Genomic DNA, 18,805 nt, shown 5'->3' on the forward strand with positions numbered 1-18,805 from the left:
ACCGCCCATGATCGCATTGCAAAATGCGATCATAGCTGCCGAATGTATGATCCGGCACATGCAGGTTGACGGGCTCTGAATCTGGGAGATCCCTCCGGCGGCTGACATGCGGTAAGTCCCCATAGGCTGCAGCGGCTAACGCTATCTTCAGATGGAGTTAGCTGCTGGTTCCAATATCGGGAATGCTTCACACATTTGGCAGCATCGCATCCCGAATAGAAACCTATGGGGGAGGCGGCTGCCAGCGGCAACGGAGGGATTGCAGCAGGTATCAGAGATACCTGCTGCGGTCCCTCCTTCATACATCAGGGGATACTTAGTATTTGAGGTAAAACCCCGAAAGCAGGTGTTTTCTGGGAATTTACCTCAAATTCCCTTTGATAAATGGGCCCCTAAGTGAGTTGGTGTATGCCCAATGTTTATGTAATGAAGAACACAGAATAGAGAACAGGAACCCCTTACCTAAAAGACTGAGAGAAAGGAAGGGCCCTGCGAGGAAGATGAGGGGGTAAGAATAAATCAGCACAGTTCATAATACCCCATTTCCCAAACTCTCATTTACCTTCAGAGAACAGAGCAGCCACCAACCCCAAGACACACACACCTGTATGCTTCCCATACATATCAATCACACACTGACAGAGGACCAGGCATTGCACTGCACCACCCAGAGGGAATGATCCTGTGTATGATGTGTACTATCATTCTGAGAGCAGCTAAGAAACACCTGCTTACAAATAAGGATGGCTCATTGTTTCTTTGTTTTTTCACACAGGAGCCTTATTTGTCAGTAGGCAAAACTATAAACTAAACAAAAAAAGTTGAACCATCCCCCTTACTTTAGGTGTGGTCTTTAATAGTAAGAGCTCATATACATCTGTGCAACTGTATAGGCTAGTTCCAACCAGAACTGCAAATTCAGGTTTGGTTGGAACTAAAAAGGTTAAACATAAATGTAGACCATTATTTACCTAAAACTCAGCGACCCACCAGAATTTGCCATGGACAGGGTGGCTGGAGGACAGCATCCCCTCACCACAGCTAAATTTGGGGCCGCAGGGACAGAGTAGATTGCTAAAACACACAACTGTGGGTGGAATTATTATTTAATGTGTTCTTTGATGCATGAAAATGAAATCTATTCCCATGTATGTGCTGCTGGTAGAGTGCACTGCTTTTCCAATCTTGGCATGTACTTCTTCCTTTCATCCAACTGACGTTCCAGTCAGAGCAGTAAATATGCACGTGCTCTCTAGGTGCATTCACTACAAATCAAAACATCAATCGCATAGATACCAGGTTTATGGGAAACATTTGGGGAGAAAGTCTAACTTCTACTCATAGAATTGTGCCTGAAGCAATGTGTGACACCAGAAAGAGAAGCAGTTATCCAAATAATAGAAAAAAAAAATTGCAATCATCAAAACTGATCATCAATCCAACATGGAGTCTTACCCTCCAAGTACCTCCCGAGGCAGAATTGCTGCTGTAGCCATATAGTGACTGGTGTGTGTATCACCAGTGGAAGAGATGCAGGAATAGTTAACACAATGCACAGGGGGGATTTAAAGTAGGTCTATTATCATGACACAGCTTTTCAATACATCCTGCAAAATTATATAGAACCAGATTTATTTGTGTCATATATATATATATATATATATATATATATATATATATATATATATATATATATATATATATATATATATATATATATATATATATATATATACACACACAGTCAGGTGCATAAATATTGGGGCATTGACAGATTTTTCAGTATTCACCACCACAATGGCTTTGAAATGAAACAAACAAGATGTGCTTTAACTGCAGACTTTCAGATTTAATTTGAGGGTAATTACATCCAAATCAGGTGAACGGTGTAGGAATTACAACGGTTTCTATATGTGCCTCCCACTTTTTAAGGGACAAAAGTAATGGGACTATCAACTCAAAAGCTATTTCATGGACAGGTGTGGGCTATTCCCTCGTTATTTCATTATCAATTAAGCAGGTAAAAGGTCTGGAGTTGATTCTAGGTGTGACATTTGCATTTGGAATCAGCTGCTGTCGACTCTCAATATGAGATCCAAAGAGCTGTCACTATCAGTGAAGCAAGCCATCATTAGGCTGAAAAATCAAAAAACAAACCCATCAGAGAGATAGCAAAAACATTAGGTGTGGCCAAATCAACTGTTTGGAACATTCTTAAAAAGAAAGAACGCACCGGAGAGCTCAGCAACACCAAAAGACCCGGAAGACCACGGAAAACAATTGTGGTGGATGACAGAAGAATTATTTCCCTGGTGAAGAAAAACCCCTTCACAACAGTTGGCCAAATCAAGAACACTCTCCAGGAGGTAGGTGTATATTTGTCAAAGTCAACAATCAAGAGAAGACTTCACAAGAGTGAATATAGAGGGTTCACCACAAGATGTAAACCATTGGTGAGCCACAAAAACAGGAAGACCAGATTAGAGTTGCCAAACATCATCTAAAAAAGCCATTACAGTTCTGGAACAACATCCTATGGACAGATGAGACAAAGATCAACTTGTACCAGAGTGATGGGAAGAGAAGGAAAGGAACTGCTCATGATCCAAAACATACCACCTCATCAGTGAAGCATGGTGGTGGTAGTGTCATGGCGTGGGCATGTATGGCTGCCAATGGAACTGGTTCCCTTGTATTTATTGATGATGTGACTGCTGACAAAAGCAGCAGAATGAATTCTGAAGTGTTTCGGGCAATATTATATGCTCATATTCAGTCAAATGCTTCAGAACTCATTGGACGGCGCTTTACAGTGCAGATGGACAATGACCCGAAGCATACTGCAAAAGCAACCAAAGAGTTTAAGGCTAAAAAGTGGAATGTTATGCAATGGCCAAGTCAATCCCCTGACCTGAAGCCAATTGAGCATGCATTTCACTTGATGAAGACAAAACTGGAGGGAAAATGCCCCAAGAACAAGCAGGAACTGAAGACATTTGCAGTAGAGGCCTGGCAGAGCATCACCAGGGATGAAACCCAGCGTCTGGTGATGTCTATGCGTTCCAGACTTCAGGCTGTAATTGCCTGCAAAGGATTTGCAACAAAGTATTAAAAAGTGAAAGTTAGATTTAGGATTGTTTAGTTTGTCCCATTACTTTTGGTCCCTTAAAAAGTGGGAGGCACATATAGAAACCGTTGTAATTCCTACACCGTTCACCTGATTTGGATGTAATTACCCTAAAATTAAATCTGAAAGTCTACAGTTAAAGCACATCTTGTTTGTTTCATTTCAAAGCCATTGTGGCGGTGAATAGAGGCCAAAATATGAAAATTCTGTCAATGTCCCAATATTTATGCACCTGACTGTGTGTGTGTGTGTGTGTGTGTGTGTGTGTGTGTGTGTGTGTGTGTGTGTGTGTGTGTGTGTGTGTGTGTGTGTGTATGTATATATATATATATTTACATACACACACAAATATATACAGCACCATTTGGAATGATTAAAGTTAATATAGTTACAGAGAATGTACGGCACAATGGGCCTAATTCAGAGATGGACGCAGTGCCAATGTTTGTGCAGCTGTTCAATGGTTTTTGTACTGCGCATTAGTTGGGAGTCGCACTGCGCATACATCCCAATGATTACGGCGGGGGGCACAGTGAGATACTGAGGTAGAGAAGTGGTATTAGAATGGGCTTTCCTGGGTAGTAACAGGGGAGTGGCTGTTTGGATGTGGACGTGTCGTGGTCAGAGTTGCAGTGATTTCGGAAACCATGTTCAGATGGACATCCTGAGCAACCATAGAATTTGCTCTAATGTCTGAAGGTGCAACAGATGTGCGACCAATTGGGCTACTTCTTACACAAAGCGAGGTGTCTCTGTATGCATTGCATCAGCTGCAGCATTACCATAAAGTTGAAGTTGCACTGCGTAAACAGACGCAGTCGTGCAGGGATTAGCACTCACCTCTGAATCAAGCCCAATATAGCAAAATACACTTGAAACAAACTAAAGATGGCAGCAATAGGAATAATTTTACAAATCACATTACAGCTTAAGTCTGAGCTGCTAAAAATTTTATTCTGTTTAACAATTTAAAAAAAATGATGAGTACTATACAAGACGACAGCAAATATTAGGGGTTACTGATGGTTATGGGAGATGAAATGTGCCACCTAGTGGAGCCAAAGACTCAGGCTCAACTGACAGCATGTGTACTGCTATATTTACCATTAACATTATTAAAGCAGGCATGTTTCTATTATTTCTGCATACAAGGAGACGGGAAGACAGGCAGATTGGTGGAAAAAAGCCGGTGCCCTTGTAATGGTAGATAATGGTGCAGAGAGCTCAGGGTAGCTATGGGTGAGAGGTTGTAATCACTAAGAAGGCAACTGGGTGGGGTGTGTGAAAGCACTACTGTATAACACCATAGCTAAAGCTGCATACACACACACACAACGATTTTGTTACAAATGATTTTATGAACGAATTTCTGTCAGATTTTGTAAAGTGTAATGAAGAAATTTTTTGAACTACAAACTATTTTTGCATATTCCCTTAATGAAAATCGTTCAGTTGGTCAGTCTGACTGAACTACAAACGTGAACGCGCATGAACGATAATCGTTTATCGTTTTAACTTAGAAAGTGAACGATATTTACAACAATTAATGATGTAGTTAACGATAATCGTTCAAAAAATCGTTGTGTGTGTATGTACCTTTAGAATTTCTAACTCTTAAGACTGGAAGCCGCAACTTTTAATCAGTAATAATTATGAATTATGCTTTCTATCAGGAGCAGGTGTTCGTTTTCATTAGCCCCTCTTTTATTGCCATTTTCCTCCACTCCATCCCTATTTGTGGCTGTTTCTTATTCTTGAGTTTCCATGTAGCCATTCCTTGTAAGGATTTATTCCCCTCTTCCTTTATTATAAATAAAAAATAATTGTGGTAGCCATCTCGCTATACATTCCAGCACAATATGCATTGTTGGCCATGTCTAATCCACAGTGGATTCCCATCCTAGCCAGTGGCACCCAGTGTATCACACTGGCTGACCCAGGGATGCTTATAGTCTTTCTGATGGAGGGGACAATCTTGTCATTTGTGTCTCATGTCTTTTCACTGTACTTGCTGGATCAGAAGGGAATGAGAAGCAAGGGATAGAAATGTAAGGTACTGGGGAATTACTTGTCTCTATAAGAGATAATAGATGACGTGGTAGCAGATATCAGACATTAGAGAAATGTGACAAATAGAGGGAGGAGAAACACTGCAGTTATGAGCAAAAGACACAGGGGACACAGTATCCTCAGACCACAATGCTCTCCAGAGTAGTAAAGATCTTACCTCATGTCCCCCAATCTACGGGAAATTGCAGTGCCAACGTTAGACAGAGCTGCTGAGGTTTTCTGACCAGCACTCGAGAGGGTCTCTTGAGTCTTCTTGTAGCTGCAAAGGATGCACAAAAATTTACATAAACAAGATGCAATGAAAACTCAGACACGCGGTAATATGCACCAGGCAAGGACAGGACAAGCAACTTTTAAAGTGTCCCATAGAACAACATAAAAACAACAGGCATGGGTTGTGTAAGTAGGTTATAACCCCAGGCATGTTAAGCAAGCTAAGCAGCATGTTATGGTAGGAGCGATAGAAAAGGAGAAGATGCCATTCCTCTCATGATTACAAGCACACAACACTCCTCAGTGTGAAGTTATACACACAATCTTCCATATGTTCACATACTAGTCTCATCTATTATCCTCCCAATCCACACAAATACTATTCAGTTCTCAAAAACAACTGAAAGGCAAAACTCAGACCTGCCTCTCACTGACACACAATGGGACTAATGCAGGGTTGAAAACAAAATGTGCGTACATTGCTCCACGGAAACGTGCTCTGCAAAATAGTGTATTTCCACGCAGGTGAGCTCAAGTTGTGTAGTATGTCACTGCATTGGCAGTATGTGCACCTGGTTTACTACTAGATAGTATAGGACTGGTACAAGTACTCTCTGATGCTAAGTGCAAAAGAGATGTCGCCTAAAAAACATATAAACGCTTACTTGCTGGGCTGCATGGACCGCATTTGCGTGAACACGGTTCACGTTACTGAGCGCTGCCTAAATTAGAACATCCCATCAAACCACCGTTCAGCCACTCCAATCGTAAATGTAGATACAAATCACATGAATTTGCCTCTGCATTCTTGTATTTGCATGCACTCATTCGCTGAGCATGCATAGTGCGAATTCACTACGCAAACCAGGATTTATCCAACTCTACATCAGTCCCATGGTGTTTACAAGTCATCATCACTACTCTCTCAGGCCACAGTTCTACACCAATCACCACACATTGGTAACGTATAGGTGCCATTCAGAGACGAAGCACAACATACACGTCAATCTCGCTTTCTGTATGAGAGTTTTGCACCCCTGCCAGTAAGCTAGGAGAATAGCTCCAGAGACTCACGCATCAGACTGCGTCACTTTCTCGTTCCACTCTCCAAGTTTCTCTGAGGTTTTTACGTAACTGTAACAAGATTAACACCAGGTTCTTAATGAGAAAGATTTTTAACACTTGTCACTTTTATCTCAGCAAATTGTGTATGGAGTGACACTTTATTGGGAAGACAAACCACGTCCCATAGCATTCGGCCGATTCCATGATCTATTGACCTGCTATGGCTGCATCCAGGGGAAATAAACCAAGTTTTGCATTCCTAAAGTTGAATACATACTTTTACTCCCTATGGCCAAGTAAAGAGGGAATACACCGGGTACCTCTAGGGGCAAGTGTAGGCAGCATAATCCTGCTAGCAGTAGGTGAGGTGGGCAGCTGGACTTTTTCTTCCTCAGACAAGTACATAGGCAGAGCTTTTACAGCTCTACAGACAGGGACAAGGAACACGATCCTAGTTTACCCAGGGTTAAGTTCAGCTGGATAATCTTTGTACTCATAGGGCCAGCTTATGCATCAGCATTGGACATGTGCCTTGCCTTTTAAGACCACAAGTAGAATACATGCAAGGTCTGCACAGGAATGTAATGACTGATTGGTGCATGACATTAAAAAAAAAAGTGTAAAATGAAAAGGAAGAAGGTTAGATCATGTATCCCAGTCCAGGACCAGCACTTACGCAGTGGACATTTGCACCTCCTGCAGACCCTTGGAAAGGTTGATCTTCAGTTGATTGAGAGGTGTCTGGCCAAGCTTTCTCTTAATCTCTGCAGCATGACGTTCCTTGGCAGCAAGAACCTGGCGCAGGGTAAGAACCTCCTCCTCAACCTATTGAACAAAAAAATAAAACATCTCAGAGGAATGAACATTCCTTTATTCATAACACAAACGTGTGTCCAGGTATCCAAGCTGAAGAGCGAGATATGTATAGTTTATTTACATGGGATCCTGAGATTAATTACCTACCCAATAACAACTCAATTTAGACACCACCTGATGCTTTCAGAAGATTTGATAACACTCCCAGCACTGATGCAGTCTGATATATGAACTGTATGCCTGGCCCTTTGTCTTAGGTTGACCCAGACCAGGCAATATTGCCTCTGTGTGTACATTTAGGCAACATGCAAGATTGCCACAAGGTGTCAGACTCTTTACTATTGATTTTACAGGCTAAAACTCAGATACTGTACATTTTTTTAAATAGTATGCATATAAACAATAACTAAATTTACTGATGAGAACAAGCCCCAAAATCTGCTACTCTATGGACAGGACATGCCTATAAATCACAAATATGCTGCTCTTTGGATACACACAAGTTTTGGAGTATAAAAGACAGACTACAGAAGCGCATCTGCTGCGCTAAAGAAAAAAAAACAAGGCCATGGATCTTCTCATCCACTGCTGTTCTGTGGAAAGAACAAGATTACAAGCCTGTGACTCTACAAACAAGACACAAGATCTGCTCTCAATGGGCTGAGCCCAATCCTGAACTTGCTGCTCTATTCAGAACACACTCAAATCTATGGGGGCGATTCAATTCAGTACAATGCTGTTAGCCCGACTAAAGGAATTCTTCTTGCACCCTCCTGAGGGTGCGAGCAAAAATCCAACTAAAGTGCTGGCAGTGATGCGGTTTTTCATCTTAGCGCTGACAACCTCGCAACCGTCACTTTAGTCAGAGAATGCCAGTTAGCGCGACTAAATACCCAGCTTTAGGCGCGCTAACCAGCTTTCTCCGACTTAAATGGGTTTAGTCGGACTTAACAACGGGGTGAATTGAACAGCTTCGGGAACTCCATTCGGGAGTTATTCAGCATTGTGCTTATGACCCTAAAACTCTCCAGAATTTTTATGCTATCTTGATAGTAACAATTTGTTGTTATCAGACGAACCTTGGCTAACTCATTACGCAGTTCCTCTGCTTCAGCCTCTGACATACACTCTGGTTGCCCAGCTCCCGCGGCATCAGCTGGCGCTCGCACTCCAGTTGGGCCCACTGGGACATCGGTCATGGTATCGGTCATCAAACCTTTGTTGGGAGAGTTAAGGTTGATGTCTGTCAGGGAGGAGAATGAGAGTCAGAGGGAGGGGAGCAAGCAAGCAAGCAGGAAATATTGGGAGCAAAGAGCGTGCGTGAGCAGAAACACATGAGAGCAAGCTAGCATGGAACTGTACTACAGTTATGTATGTGCACAAAGGGATCATGTGAAGCATGGCAAAAAAGAAAGCAAGGAAACTACACATCCTATCAAATTACAAAGTGCAGAACATATACCAAGACAGCAGGCAGACCATTGACAATGTAACTTCCAGGACAGTGGGGCCAGGGCTTTGTACAAGATGCCAGGACAATAGGCCAGGCAAACAAACAGGTAGCCATCAAGGTAGAGGGAGGAAAGGAACAACAGCACTGACTGATCAGAAAGTTGGTCATACATCAGGGAATTGCTGATACAAGACCAGGAAACTGCATTCTTTCCTGTGCTTACTGGCAATGCCCTATATCATAATGCAGACTAATTCAATATAACTGTTTGCAGAACACCAGACCTATTCTGTACAACAAAGGAAATTAGATCACCCTGAGAGATATGTCCTACAGAAAACCCACACTGTATAAAACAGTGGGCGGATGAGAGTACTGTACAGATCTGCTGACACAGAACCATGTTATCACTGCCCTAGAACAGGAATATCATAGGAACTCAAAGCTCACATACAATTAATGCTGTCCTCTTGAAACAGGGAAGAAATTATATTTACAATCTAGACCAGGAAGAACATCATTTAGACTAATGGACAAGGTCAGACAGTGTAGATCAGGGCTCCAGAAATATATTTACAATTTAGGCGCCAGGCATATTTTATATGTCCTCACAGCTACTGCATGCAGCTCCCCCTTCTACAGACATTACACACTATTCAATCCACATGATAACCCCTCACTATTCCCGACTCAATACTCTTGATATCTTTCCTGTATCTCTCTTCAACTGCATTCTATATGCACCTTCCAACATCTCAACTCCATTCACCTCCCCCCTGAGGATTCTTGCCCACTAAATCCCCCTTGCCCATCCCAAAAAACCCACATCATCCTCTATGCATTTTCCCTTCATCATCATCATATCGCATTGAACTGATGCGATATATAGTGAAAAGTAACAATTCTGATTTCTCATTCTTTGTGAATAGACCCCAAAATCTCGTATATAATCGGCGCATACAGGAATCTCTACAGTATTACACGCCATGCAGTGTCACCTGATTGGCTGTAAGCAGACAGTTCTGGTGATGTTATCACCTCACTGCATGTGTTCACAGCTTATAAATGACCATCAGCATGACTTGTGATGTCAGGGAAATTTCCCTTCACTACCAGCTGCTTGTATATGAAGTATGCAGCAGTGGTGGTCAGAGGAGAATGAATTACAGGGGGAAGGAGATTTAATTACACAGACAGAGCCTAAACTATAGGGGGGAGAATGGATGACAAAGATAGACATAATGAAAGGGGAGGGTGAATTACAGCGGGTACGAGGATAAATGCAATACAGGGAAGTGGAAAAAAAAATGTATGACTTAAAGAGAACTGAAGTAGTAGGTTAATATGGAGAAATGAATTACATGGCAAGATGTGGTAATGGAGAAAAACTATACTGTATGAAAAGGTGTCTGGAAATGAATAACCGGGCAGAAGACAATCTGTGTGGGAGTTGGTATAGGTGTATAGAAATTATACAGTCGACATGGTCTACAATGACTCCAGTGCTGGCATTATATGAAAGCCTGCTACAAATAGAAAGGAAGTTCAGCAAGTATGGAGTCCACTCAATTGAATTGGAAGCTAGCTGGGTCCTGCACAGTGAATTTGCAATTAAATTCCAAACTCGCATTGCATATTCCCAGCAAATGTACTTTTTTTGAGCAAGTGAAAAGGTAGGAAACTCTTAATTCAAGGTAAAAATGTCAGGACACAGTGCAGAACCTCTGGTACACCCCTTCCAATGAATAATCATGCACAGTGTTTAAATAGTATAAATTTGGTCAATGAAGACATGTCAAATGTCTCTAAAAAGCTCAATACTGGGTTAAAAGAGGTAATACACGTATGTGAAGGTGTTGTATTGACGGGACAGGAGATTTAGAATTTGCAGATGCCAAGTAAAAAGTGCAAGGTTTTTTCCTGTATAAAAACACTAAAAAAACAAAATCACTTCAGATATTTTTCTGTATTCCAAAATTCTATAAAGACTAATTTTCTTGAAAACCACTTGTTGCCTATAATTTTTCCACCATAAAAAAAAATGCAAAAGTCAGTAATTTGACACGGTTTAAGAACCTCTAGTACTTTCCTTATGGTCACTAACAGCCTTCGATATGGTTCTGTTATCTCAAGCCACGTACACACTAAACGATTCACTCCATGAGCGATATTGTTTAATGTTAACCCGGCAGTGATGTGCCCAATGTCGTTAACGACATTGAGCACACACACTGAACGCTATCGTTCAGTGCTGGCACCCTCCCTCATCCCTGAATCTGCATAACCTGACTATATCGTCAGGTTGGACAGCAGGTTCGGGTGATGAACAATGTCGTCAAAGATCAGTGGGAGCACGCATCGCTGGTTGTTGACGGCATACACATTGGCTGATATAATGAACGATAACGATATGGTTATCGTTCATTATATTGGCTAGTGTGTACGCGGCTTCAGTTGTCACTTTGAGATTTAGGATGGTTTCACTACATGGTTTTATGATGAGAGTTTACCTTTGAAAACTCATATCTCATTGATTTGACCCCTATATGTATGTTCTCCTCATGTCTGCTCTGGTTCCGCCCAGAGTTCAAACCCATACTGGCAGATTAATTGGTTTCCAACAAAAAAGACTGATAGGTTGAGTGTATGTATTAATGAATTCAGACTGTAAGCTCCAATGGGCTCAATTCAAATCAACGCAAATTGAAGAGCGCCAGGAATGAGCTAACGGAACTAATCAATTCAGCGTGCCGTTAAGCCCGACTAAAGGTTTCTTCTCGCACCCCTCCTTGGGTGCGAGCAGAGATCAGACAAAACTCCTGGCACAATGCTGTTTTCTGCCCTTAGCGCGGCGGAAAGAGCATCACGCCGAGCAGTTAAGTTGGAGAATGCCCATTCTCACGAGAATTAATATTCTCCAACAAAACAGCGTGCTGAATTGAATAGCTCTGGGAGCTCCCTCCCAGCACTGTTCAATTTGCGTTGATTTGAATTGTGCCCACTGGGGCAGAGACTTCTGAATAATTACATTTTCTCTACACACACAGCAATGTGAAATGTAATTGGCACTAAATAAAATCAGAATTTCTCTTACCTATATAATAAGCGAGAAAGTATGTTTGTACTTAGTGCCACCAAATTTTGTCATGGTGGTGTAGTTTGCCCAGGATTAGGTTTTTGCCTAGGTTTAAACTTCGTCAGGGCCCCACACAGTCACATAAAACTGAGACACTTTTAAATTTCACAGGTTCCGGGGCTGACTTCATACACACACTGTCGCATTCTCATCATTTCCAAAGTGCTGTGTTATATCACTTTTCCTACAGCCGCATATATGAAATACAGAGTTAAGGTGCCCATCCACTAGCAGACATGAATACGACGGCACGATTACGACATTGTAATTGTGTAGTCGTTTGACAGTCTGTGATGAGCCTGCACTGAATGAGCAGTCGCTCAGTGCATGCTCATCAATCATCTGCAAACATGCTCAACCTGATGTTATCGTCAGGTTGACCAGCATGTTTGCACGATGATAGTGGTCTAAACGACCAGGGCCCACGCACATCGCTGGTCGTTTTAGACATTTTTGCCAACGATGGTTATCGCTCAACTCAATTGTCTAGTTGATGGGCACCTTTAGTCAGCCTATTGTGTTTGCATGATAAACTTTGACATTAAACAGTGTGCATTATTAGCATTTCACTCACGGTTATCATACAGCAGCTTCCCCGGGGGTCTTAGAGTGCCTGGCAGGCTCATGAGCAGCTCAGCACTCGATACATTCAGATTGTGTCAAAAGCATAATCTATCCACAATCTTTGATCCTGGCAAAGCTTAGCATACAGAGATTACAAACAGAAGGGGAAATTGATCGCAGCCACCCAGTGCCCCTTCTGTCCTTGGCATTCCCCCCCTGATGGCAGCCCTGCTAGACATGGTCTTCAATGTTGGTCTGCAGAGTGATTTCAGGAGGTGATTCAGCTGTGTTCCCAATTATCCGGAATCTGCGCATGCGCCTGATTTGTACTGCGTATGTGCAGTATGGGTCTGCGATCCAGCACGCAGTCTGGCAGTGATTGACAGTCTGCTGCCAATTCTGGGCAGGAAGGAGGTAGCAACAGCCTCAGTTTCTCAATTCAGATGCCTCCTGCGGCATGGACATATTTTTCGCATTACATATACTCTAACATACAACTCTGAATCAAACCCATAGTACACTATGCCTAAAATGAATTCACAAACGTCTATATAAAGGCTCCCATAGCAGCATAAAAGTCTTATGCTGCGTGCACCCTTGACGATATTCTGGACGACCGAACAATATCGTTAACTATATCAGCCAGTTTGTATGCAAAAACGATGAACGATAACGACCAACGATGCGCGCTCCCGCAGGTCATTGGTCTTTGTCGTTCATCGCCTGCATGTTCAGGGAGGTTACCCGGCACTGAACGAAATCGTTCAGTGTGTGTGCTCAATGTCGTTAACGACATTGAGCACACCATCGCCGGGGACACACTAGATGATATCGCTCATGGAGCGAATCGTCTAGTGTGTATGTCCCTTTACATTTTAAGCATGATTTACTGTTTATGGAGATATTGTACCATCTCCACCATAGGACGTTATTCAATTGTTTTCATGGTCCGGACCTCCCGTCTAAAGTGACAGGAGTTCGCAGGGCACTATTCAATGGTTTCCTATTTTCGCGCTGATCGCGCACATAGCGGTCGGGTTTAGCAGCGTAAAACGGCTACCTCCGACCAAAGTGCTGGATGCAATCGCGAAAAGTGCTGTTTGGGCGTCACTTTTCAACCATTTCAGCTAGCACCCCCCTGGGGCTGCAAGCTGAAATTGTGTACCGGCAGCTGATTGCGCCCGACAGGAGCAACAATTGAATAGCTCCTGTCAAGCGCGAAAGGGGCCGAGACAATTGAATACCGCCCATAGTCTCTTTATAGGAAAGACAGCAGAACCAACCTAATAACATGAAGCTGCCTAGCTTGATAACTTAACACCTCAGTACTGTCCATATAACTTGATTATATGGAACCAATTTGTGGATGGTACTACCTCCCTTGTTTGGCACAGTGCACCTGTGTGTGCTGTCCTCCTGTTCCACTTCACGAGACCTGGAACACAGCAGTGGTGGACAGGCTGCCAAGTGCAGGTATCATGCCAGGAACCCCTTGACAGCTGGCCACCAGATACAGAGATTGTTTCCACTTTGAAGTGGCACTAGACCGAAATCCTGATAGTCAGTTTGGGCAGAAGATTTCAAGTTTAAATCTTCTTGTTTAAACCTAGCAAAATCATGGCAGAGTGGGCTTAGCTGCTTTGGCAGCGTATGGACAAGTAGGACATGCCGATGCCAGAGTATAATATTAAAAGTAAAACTATTACGCAGACTGCTTCATATAGTAAATAAGGGAGTCAGCCTAGACTGGTTTAAGAGACAAGGAATTGTATTACCATGTCAGCATGTGCAAAAAGGCTAGAATGTCAGGAAGTGTCTATTTGAACTTCCTTAAAGTGATGCTGTGCTTAACAGCTTTTTTAGGAGTTATTTCTGAGCAATAAACATCAATACCACTAAAGACCCTGCTCTGCTCCTGTGAGACACCATGTCAGTTAAGAGTTAAAACTGTAATCCATCCTTTGCCGGTTATGTATTGAGAACAGGGACCTGAGTCAAAGCTCTGCCTGTCAACCAGGAGCCTGATCCAAAGTAAGTGGCCATGAGGATTTCAACAGAGTAACCAGCAAAGAGTTGCTGCAGCAGTTAAACAAAAAACGCATGCATAAGCAGAACCACTAGTTCCAGGTGAAGGTGCCTGGTGGTGTCATCAACTACAGTACTACTGGGGCACCAACAATAGTGCACAGTTGACACCTAAAACTGGTTATTGGTTGGTATAGTGAAGTGACACCAGTAGGAGTGGTCAGTAACAACAGGTTATGGCCAATACGCAAAACCCAAACAATCTGGCCCCCACAGAGTTGCAAAGTAAGCTGGTCTAGTCACGCCATTCTATTAGCAGCAGCAAGAAAGAATTGTTTGCTGATTGGGACCAAGTCACCTGGCACCAACATATTAGCTGAAATATGTAATGACACCGAATGTTCCAAGGGGATTGGCAGATTTATGTGCATTATAAATAACCATTGAATCTTATGAAATTATAATACAAATGTTAGATTTTCAGTACAGAATAACTTTAAAACATGTTTATGGAATATATTATTTATTTACAAAGTATTTTATTAAGAAAATACACAGAGTCATCTCTGGATTTCGAGCAAGCACTGGACACATTCTAAAAAAAAGTTGTTATAGCCCCCCCCCCCCAAAAAAAATCAATTACATTGAGACCAGATATAATTTAATTTTACATAATGTACTAGATGCCTGTTCTTCTAAACACATAAAACACTTGAACTCTTAAGGTAAGCTCCATCCAGGTATATTATCTTGAGTAAATACAATACTGGGACAACACTGCCATATGGAAAACATTAGCTCAACAATTTAATAAGGACACTCCCTAAAGCAGAAGGCCAACACTAATGCTGGGTATACATTAGAAGATGTGTACCCAGCAGATCTATCGCGTGTGACGGACCCAGCGGGGGTGACAGCATTGGCAAGTACATACACACTTGCCAATGCCGGCAGTGACAGAGCGATGGCACAGGGTAGCAAGGGCCATGCTGCATTCAGCAGCATGGCATCGCTAGCAAGCTACATCCTCAGGTCTTTCTGCATGTACAAAAGATCTGAATATGCGACAGACGACTGTCAGGAGCACATGTCAGCATAGTGCGTACACTCTGGACGATATGAACGATTTGTATATCGTCTAGTGTGTAGGGGCCTTGACACCTTGCTAGGGTTTGTATAATACACAGGCTCATCAGTCACATCAAGAGTTGGCTGTGGCAGAATTAAAAAAAAAAAAAAAAACACTCCAAAAAGGTGATAAAAGTTATAGGTTCTGGCCTATGTATCTGACTGTAAAGCTGGGGACAACTGTACAATTATCTGTCAGATCATCTAATAATTTTATTATCTGACAGGATGGTATAATGTGTACAAACATACAATCTCCATTTATCTCAGATAAATCGGTCTGATCGCATCATTCTATGATGCAATAAATGGTCACAGTATCGTAAACATTTTACAGTGCTGACAATCGATTTGCTGACAGATTTTATTTTGATTGGGCGGCCACTATACAGATAACCTGTGCAGTGCGTACATTGACACAATCTTTCCTTCCAATCACTAGGACAGAGAAATTGGATAGAAGGAAACAATTGTATACTGTGTACGCATGAATATCAAAGGTCTTTTTCGCAAGGCCAAATCAGGAGCTCATCACATCTTAAGTAAAAATTGTACAGTGTTTACACAGCTTTAGGGGTCTATATTAAGCCTTGGAGAGAGAAAGTTGATGGAGATAAAGTACCCGCCAATCATCTCCTGCCATTTTTCAAACAGCCTGTTCAGTGACAGTAAGGAGCTGATTGGTTGGTACTTTATCGCCATAGACACTCTCAAAGCCTAAGTACATAGGCCTCTAATGACAGTGAAAGCTGCCTTAATGACAACTCTGGGGTACGATGGAACCTTTTTAGGAATTCAAGTAACATTAAAGAGCCTATAATACACTGACCACCACATTTCCTGTTATTAACTCCAGGGACACTACAGGAAAACTTACAGAGACTGAAATAGCAAATAACAGAAGTCAATAGCAACACAATACCTAATATCTTATAAGCTGGCCTTATCACAATAAATAAAACTAATATATACAACAAACAAGATGGTTAAATATGAACAAGTGTGTTCATTTCAGTGGTCCTGTAATCTAAACTATAAAGAAAAAAAGGGGACACATTGTTGCCTTCTGCTACAATAACAGAGGGACATACTGATAACACTACTAATGTGGCAATAGATACAATCAACCACAAGTGGTAATAACAACATATCAAGGCCTATCTAAAGGTGGGTACACACTAGACAATATGTCCGATCCAGAGGATCGGAGCGTCATATTGGGTACATCAGCTAGTGTGTACCCATGATATGCGCGCACCAGCAGGTCATTAGCGACATCGCCTGTGAGCAGTACTGCAGGAATGCAGCATGACACGACCCTCCCCTCATCGGCCTAGTGTGTATGCACTTATCGCATGCAGTGTCCAGTCACCGGCGATATCGCACCGGATACATATCGGCTGATGTGCACGCAGCCTAATGAGCCAGGGATGCACTGATACCACAACTAACGTTACAGGGACAGAGTGAGACCTCTCCCTCCCCCATCAATGTCACAGGGATGGACTAACACCCCTTATACAATGTAACAGAAATTAAATGATAACCCCTCAAAACAATAAAGCAGAGGCACACTAATATCTCACCTAAAGACAGTGGCATTTCCTCCCATACAATGCAACACCAACATACTGACACCCCCCTGACATCCGGTGTGACATGGACACTCCCTCCCATCCAATGTGACACCCACAACCCTACCACTGAATGTGACATGGGCACCCTCAACCCAGACCTTCCAACAGGATGCGGTCAAAATGCCGACGGCCGGAAAGCCGTCTGACTACATCCCGGCGTCTAAATCCTGAAGCGGGACTAAAGACAGGTGTCGAAATCCCGATGCCCATCTAGATCCCAACACCGGAATCTAGACAGCTTCCCGAACGGAGGTAAGCCGGGCACTGTTAGCGCTTAGCCGCAAGGGGGGGGTGGTTAGGTTTAGGCACCCCCGTGTTAGGCTCCACCCCATAAGGGCCAGATTTAGGGTAGGGGGTAGTTTTAGGCACACCCGGGGGGAGGTTAGGCACCACTAAGGGAGGGTTAGGGTGCAAGGAGATGGGGGGGTTAGGTTTAGGCACCCCCGGGGGGAGGATAAGGTTAGGCACCACCAGGGGGAGATTAGGGTTAGGCACCACTAAGGAAGGATTAGGGTACTTACAGCCCCAGACGGGATCTTCAGTGTTCGGGCTTGCGGTGTCAATAGTCAGACAACTTCCCGGCCGTCTGCATTTCATACCCAACCGTGACCCCTTCCACCAGATACAAATGCTCTACTCCTGGACTTCCCACCTAATTCATGACTGCAGTCACCTATGTTGGTCTAGTTCATTGATAAGAAGGGCGTTTCACCACAGGTGACTGCAATCATAAATTAGGTGGGAGCAGAGCACTAAACACTATATAACTGATAGATGGGGTCATGTTGGAGGGTCTGACACCCATCCAATGTGACACCCGCCCACATGCAATATGACAGGGAAACAATGACACCTCTCTAATAAGACCAAGATAAAGAGCTGAGAGGACATAGCACACCACACCCTACCAATACACAACGACGGACCAGTGGCCGCCGGCGCCACCCCATTCCCCTGGTGTGTGCGGGACCCGGGAACATGGCACCCTCCGGCATACAAGCCGCTGCCAAGCCCTGTAATAAGAGACACAACATACAGCCCCGTCTCCTGCTCACCCTGCCCGCCGGGATCCATGGCTGCGGTGACCGGAAGCTGTCGGTGATGCTGGGCGGGTCTTCCCGCAGGAACAACTCAGGCAGCAGCAGCTGAGCGCCGCGCTCACGTCATGCAGCAGCCATGTTACGTCACGTCACAGGGACCGAGGTCAGGTGGTGTCATGGCACGTGACGCTGCTGAGAAATGAGCATCCCCTGCCTGGCGCATATGCCTCTGCTGTGTAAGTGTAATATACTAGCACTGTGGCGGCTATGACGCAATTTCCAGTTATAAATCGAGACCAAGGGCATTCCTATAGCGGCCATCGGGACAGAAGTGTTTAGCCCTGTAATGCTTGACCCATTAAATATCAGACAGAAAATTCAAATATTTGTAAATCGAAGTGTGATTTGGACATTTTTACAAAATTAATATATATTATTTATCAGTGCTTAAAGTGGTCCAAGAGAAGTGATGGAACTCCCAAACCAACAACCCCCCCCCCCATGTACTTTTCCTATATGGCATGCGCCAGA

General features: G+C 43.2%; 1 protein-coding gene across 8 annotated transcripts in view; it reads right to left on the reverse strand.

Annotated features, from left to right (window-relative positions):
* The window catches only part of TPD52L2 (TPD52 like 2), a 29,024-nt gene extending 10,602 nt beyond the window's left edge, over positions 1 to 18,422 (reverse strand). Inside the window, exons 1-6 of one of the 8 annotated variants that reach the window (XM_088467025.1) lie at positions 18,290 to 18,422; positions 8,371 to 8,507; positions 7,152 to 7,300; positions 6,485 to 6,544; positions 5,355 to 5,456; positions 463 to 489 (exon numbers count right to left, since the gene is read on the reverse strand). In XM_088467025.1, coding sequence (XP_088323151.1) covers positions 463 to 489; positions 5,355 to 5,456; positions 6,485 to 6,544; positions 7,152 to 7,300; positions 8,371 to 8,507; positions 18,290 to 18,308 — 494 coding nt within the window. In that variant the 5' untranslated portion in view covers positions 18,309 to 18,422. Of the gene's footprint in view, positions 1 to 462; positions 490 to 5,354; positions 5,457 to 6,484; positions 6,545 to 7,151; positions 7,301 to 8,370; positions 8,535 to 17,755; positions 17,864 to 18,289 lie in introns of those variants that run through there. The other 7 variants (XM_088467022.1, XM_088467024.1, XM_088467021.1 and 4 more) reach the window with 7 other exon arrangements.
* Between the last annotated feature and the right edge of the window lie 383 nt (positions 18,423 to 18,805).

This window comes from Taudactylus pleione, unplaced genomic scaffold (genome assembly GCF_031769625.1).
Source record: "Taudactylus pleione unplaced genomic scaffold, aTauple2 ptg000069l, whole genome shotgun sequence".
NCBI classification, from domain to species: Eukaryota; Metazoa; Chordata; class Amphibia; order Anura; family Myobatrachidae; genus Taudactylus; species Taudactylus pleione.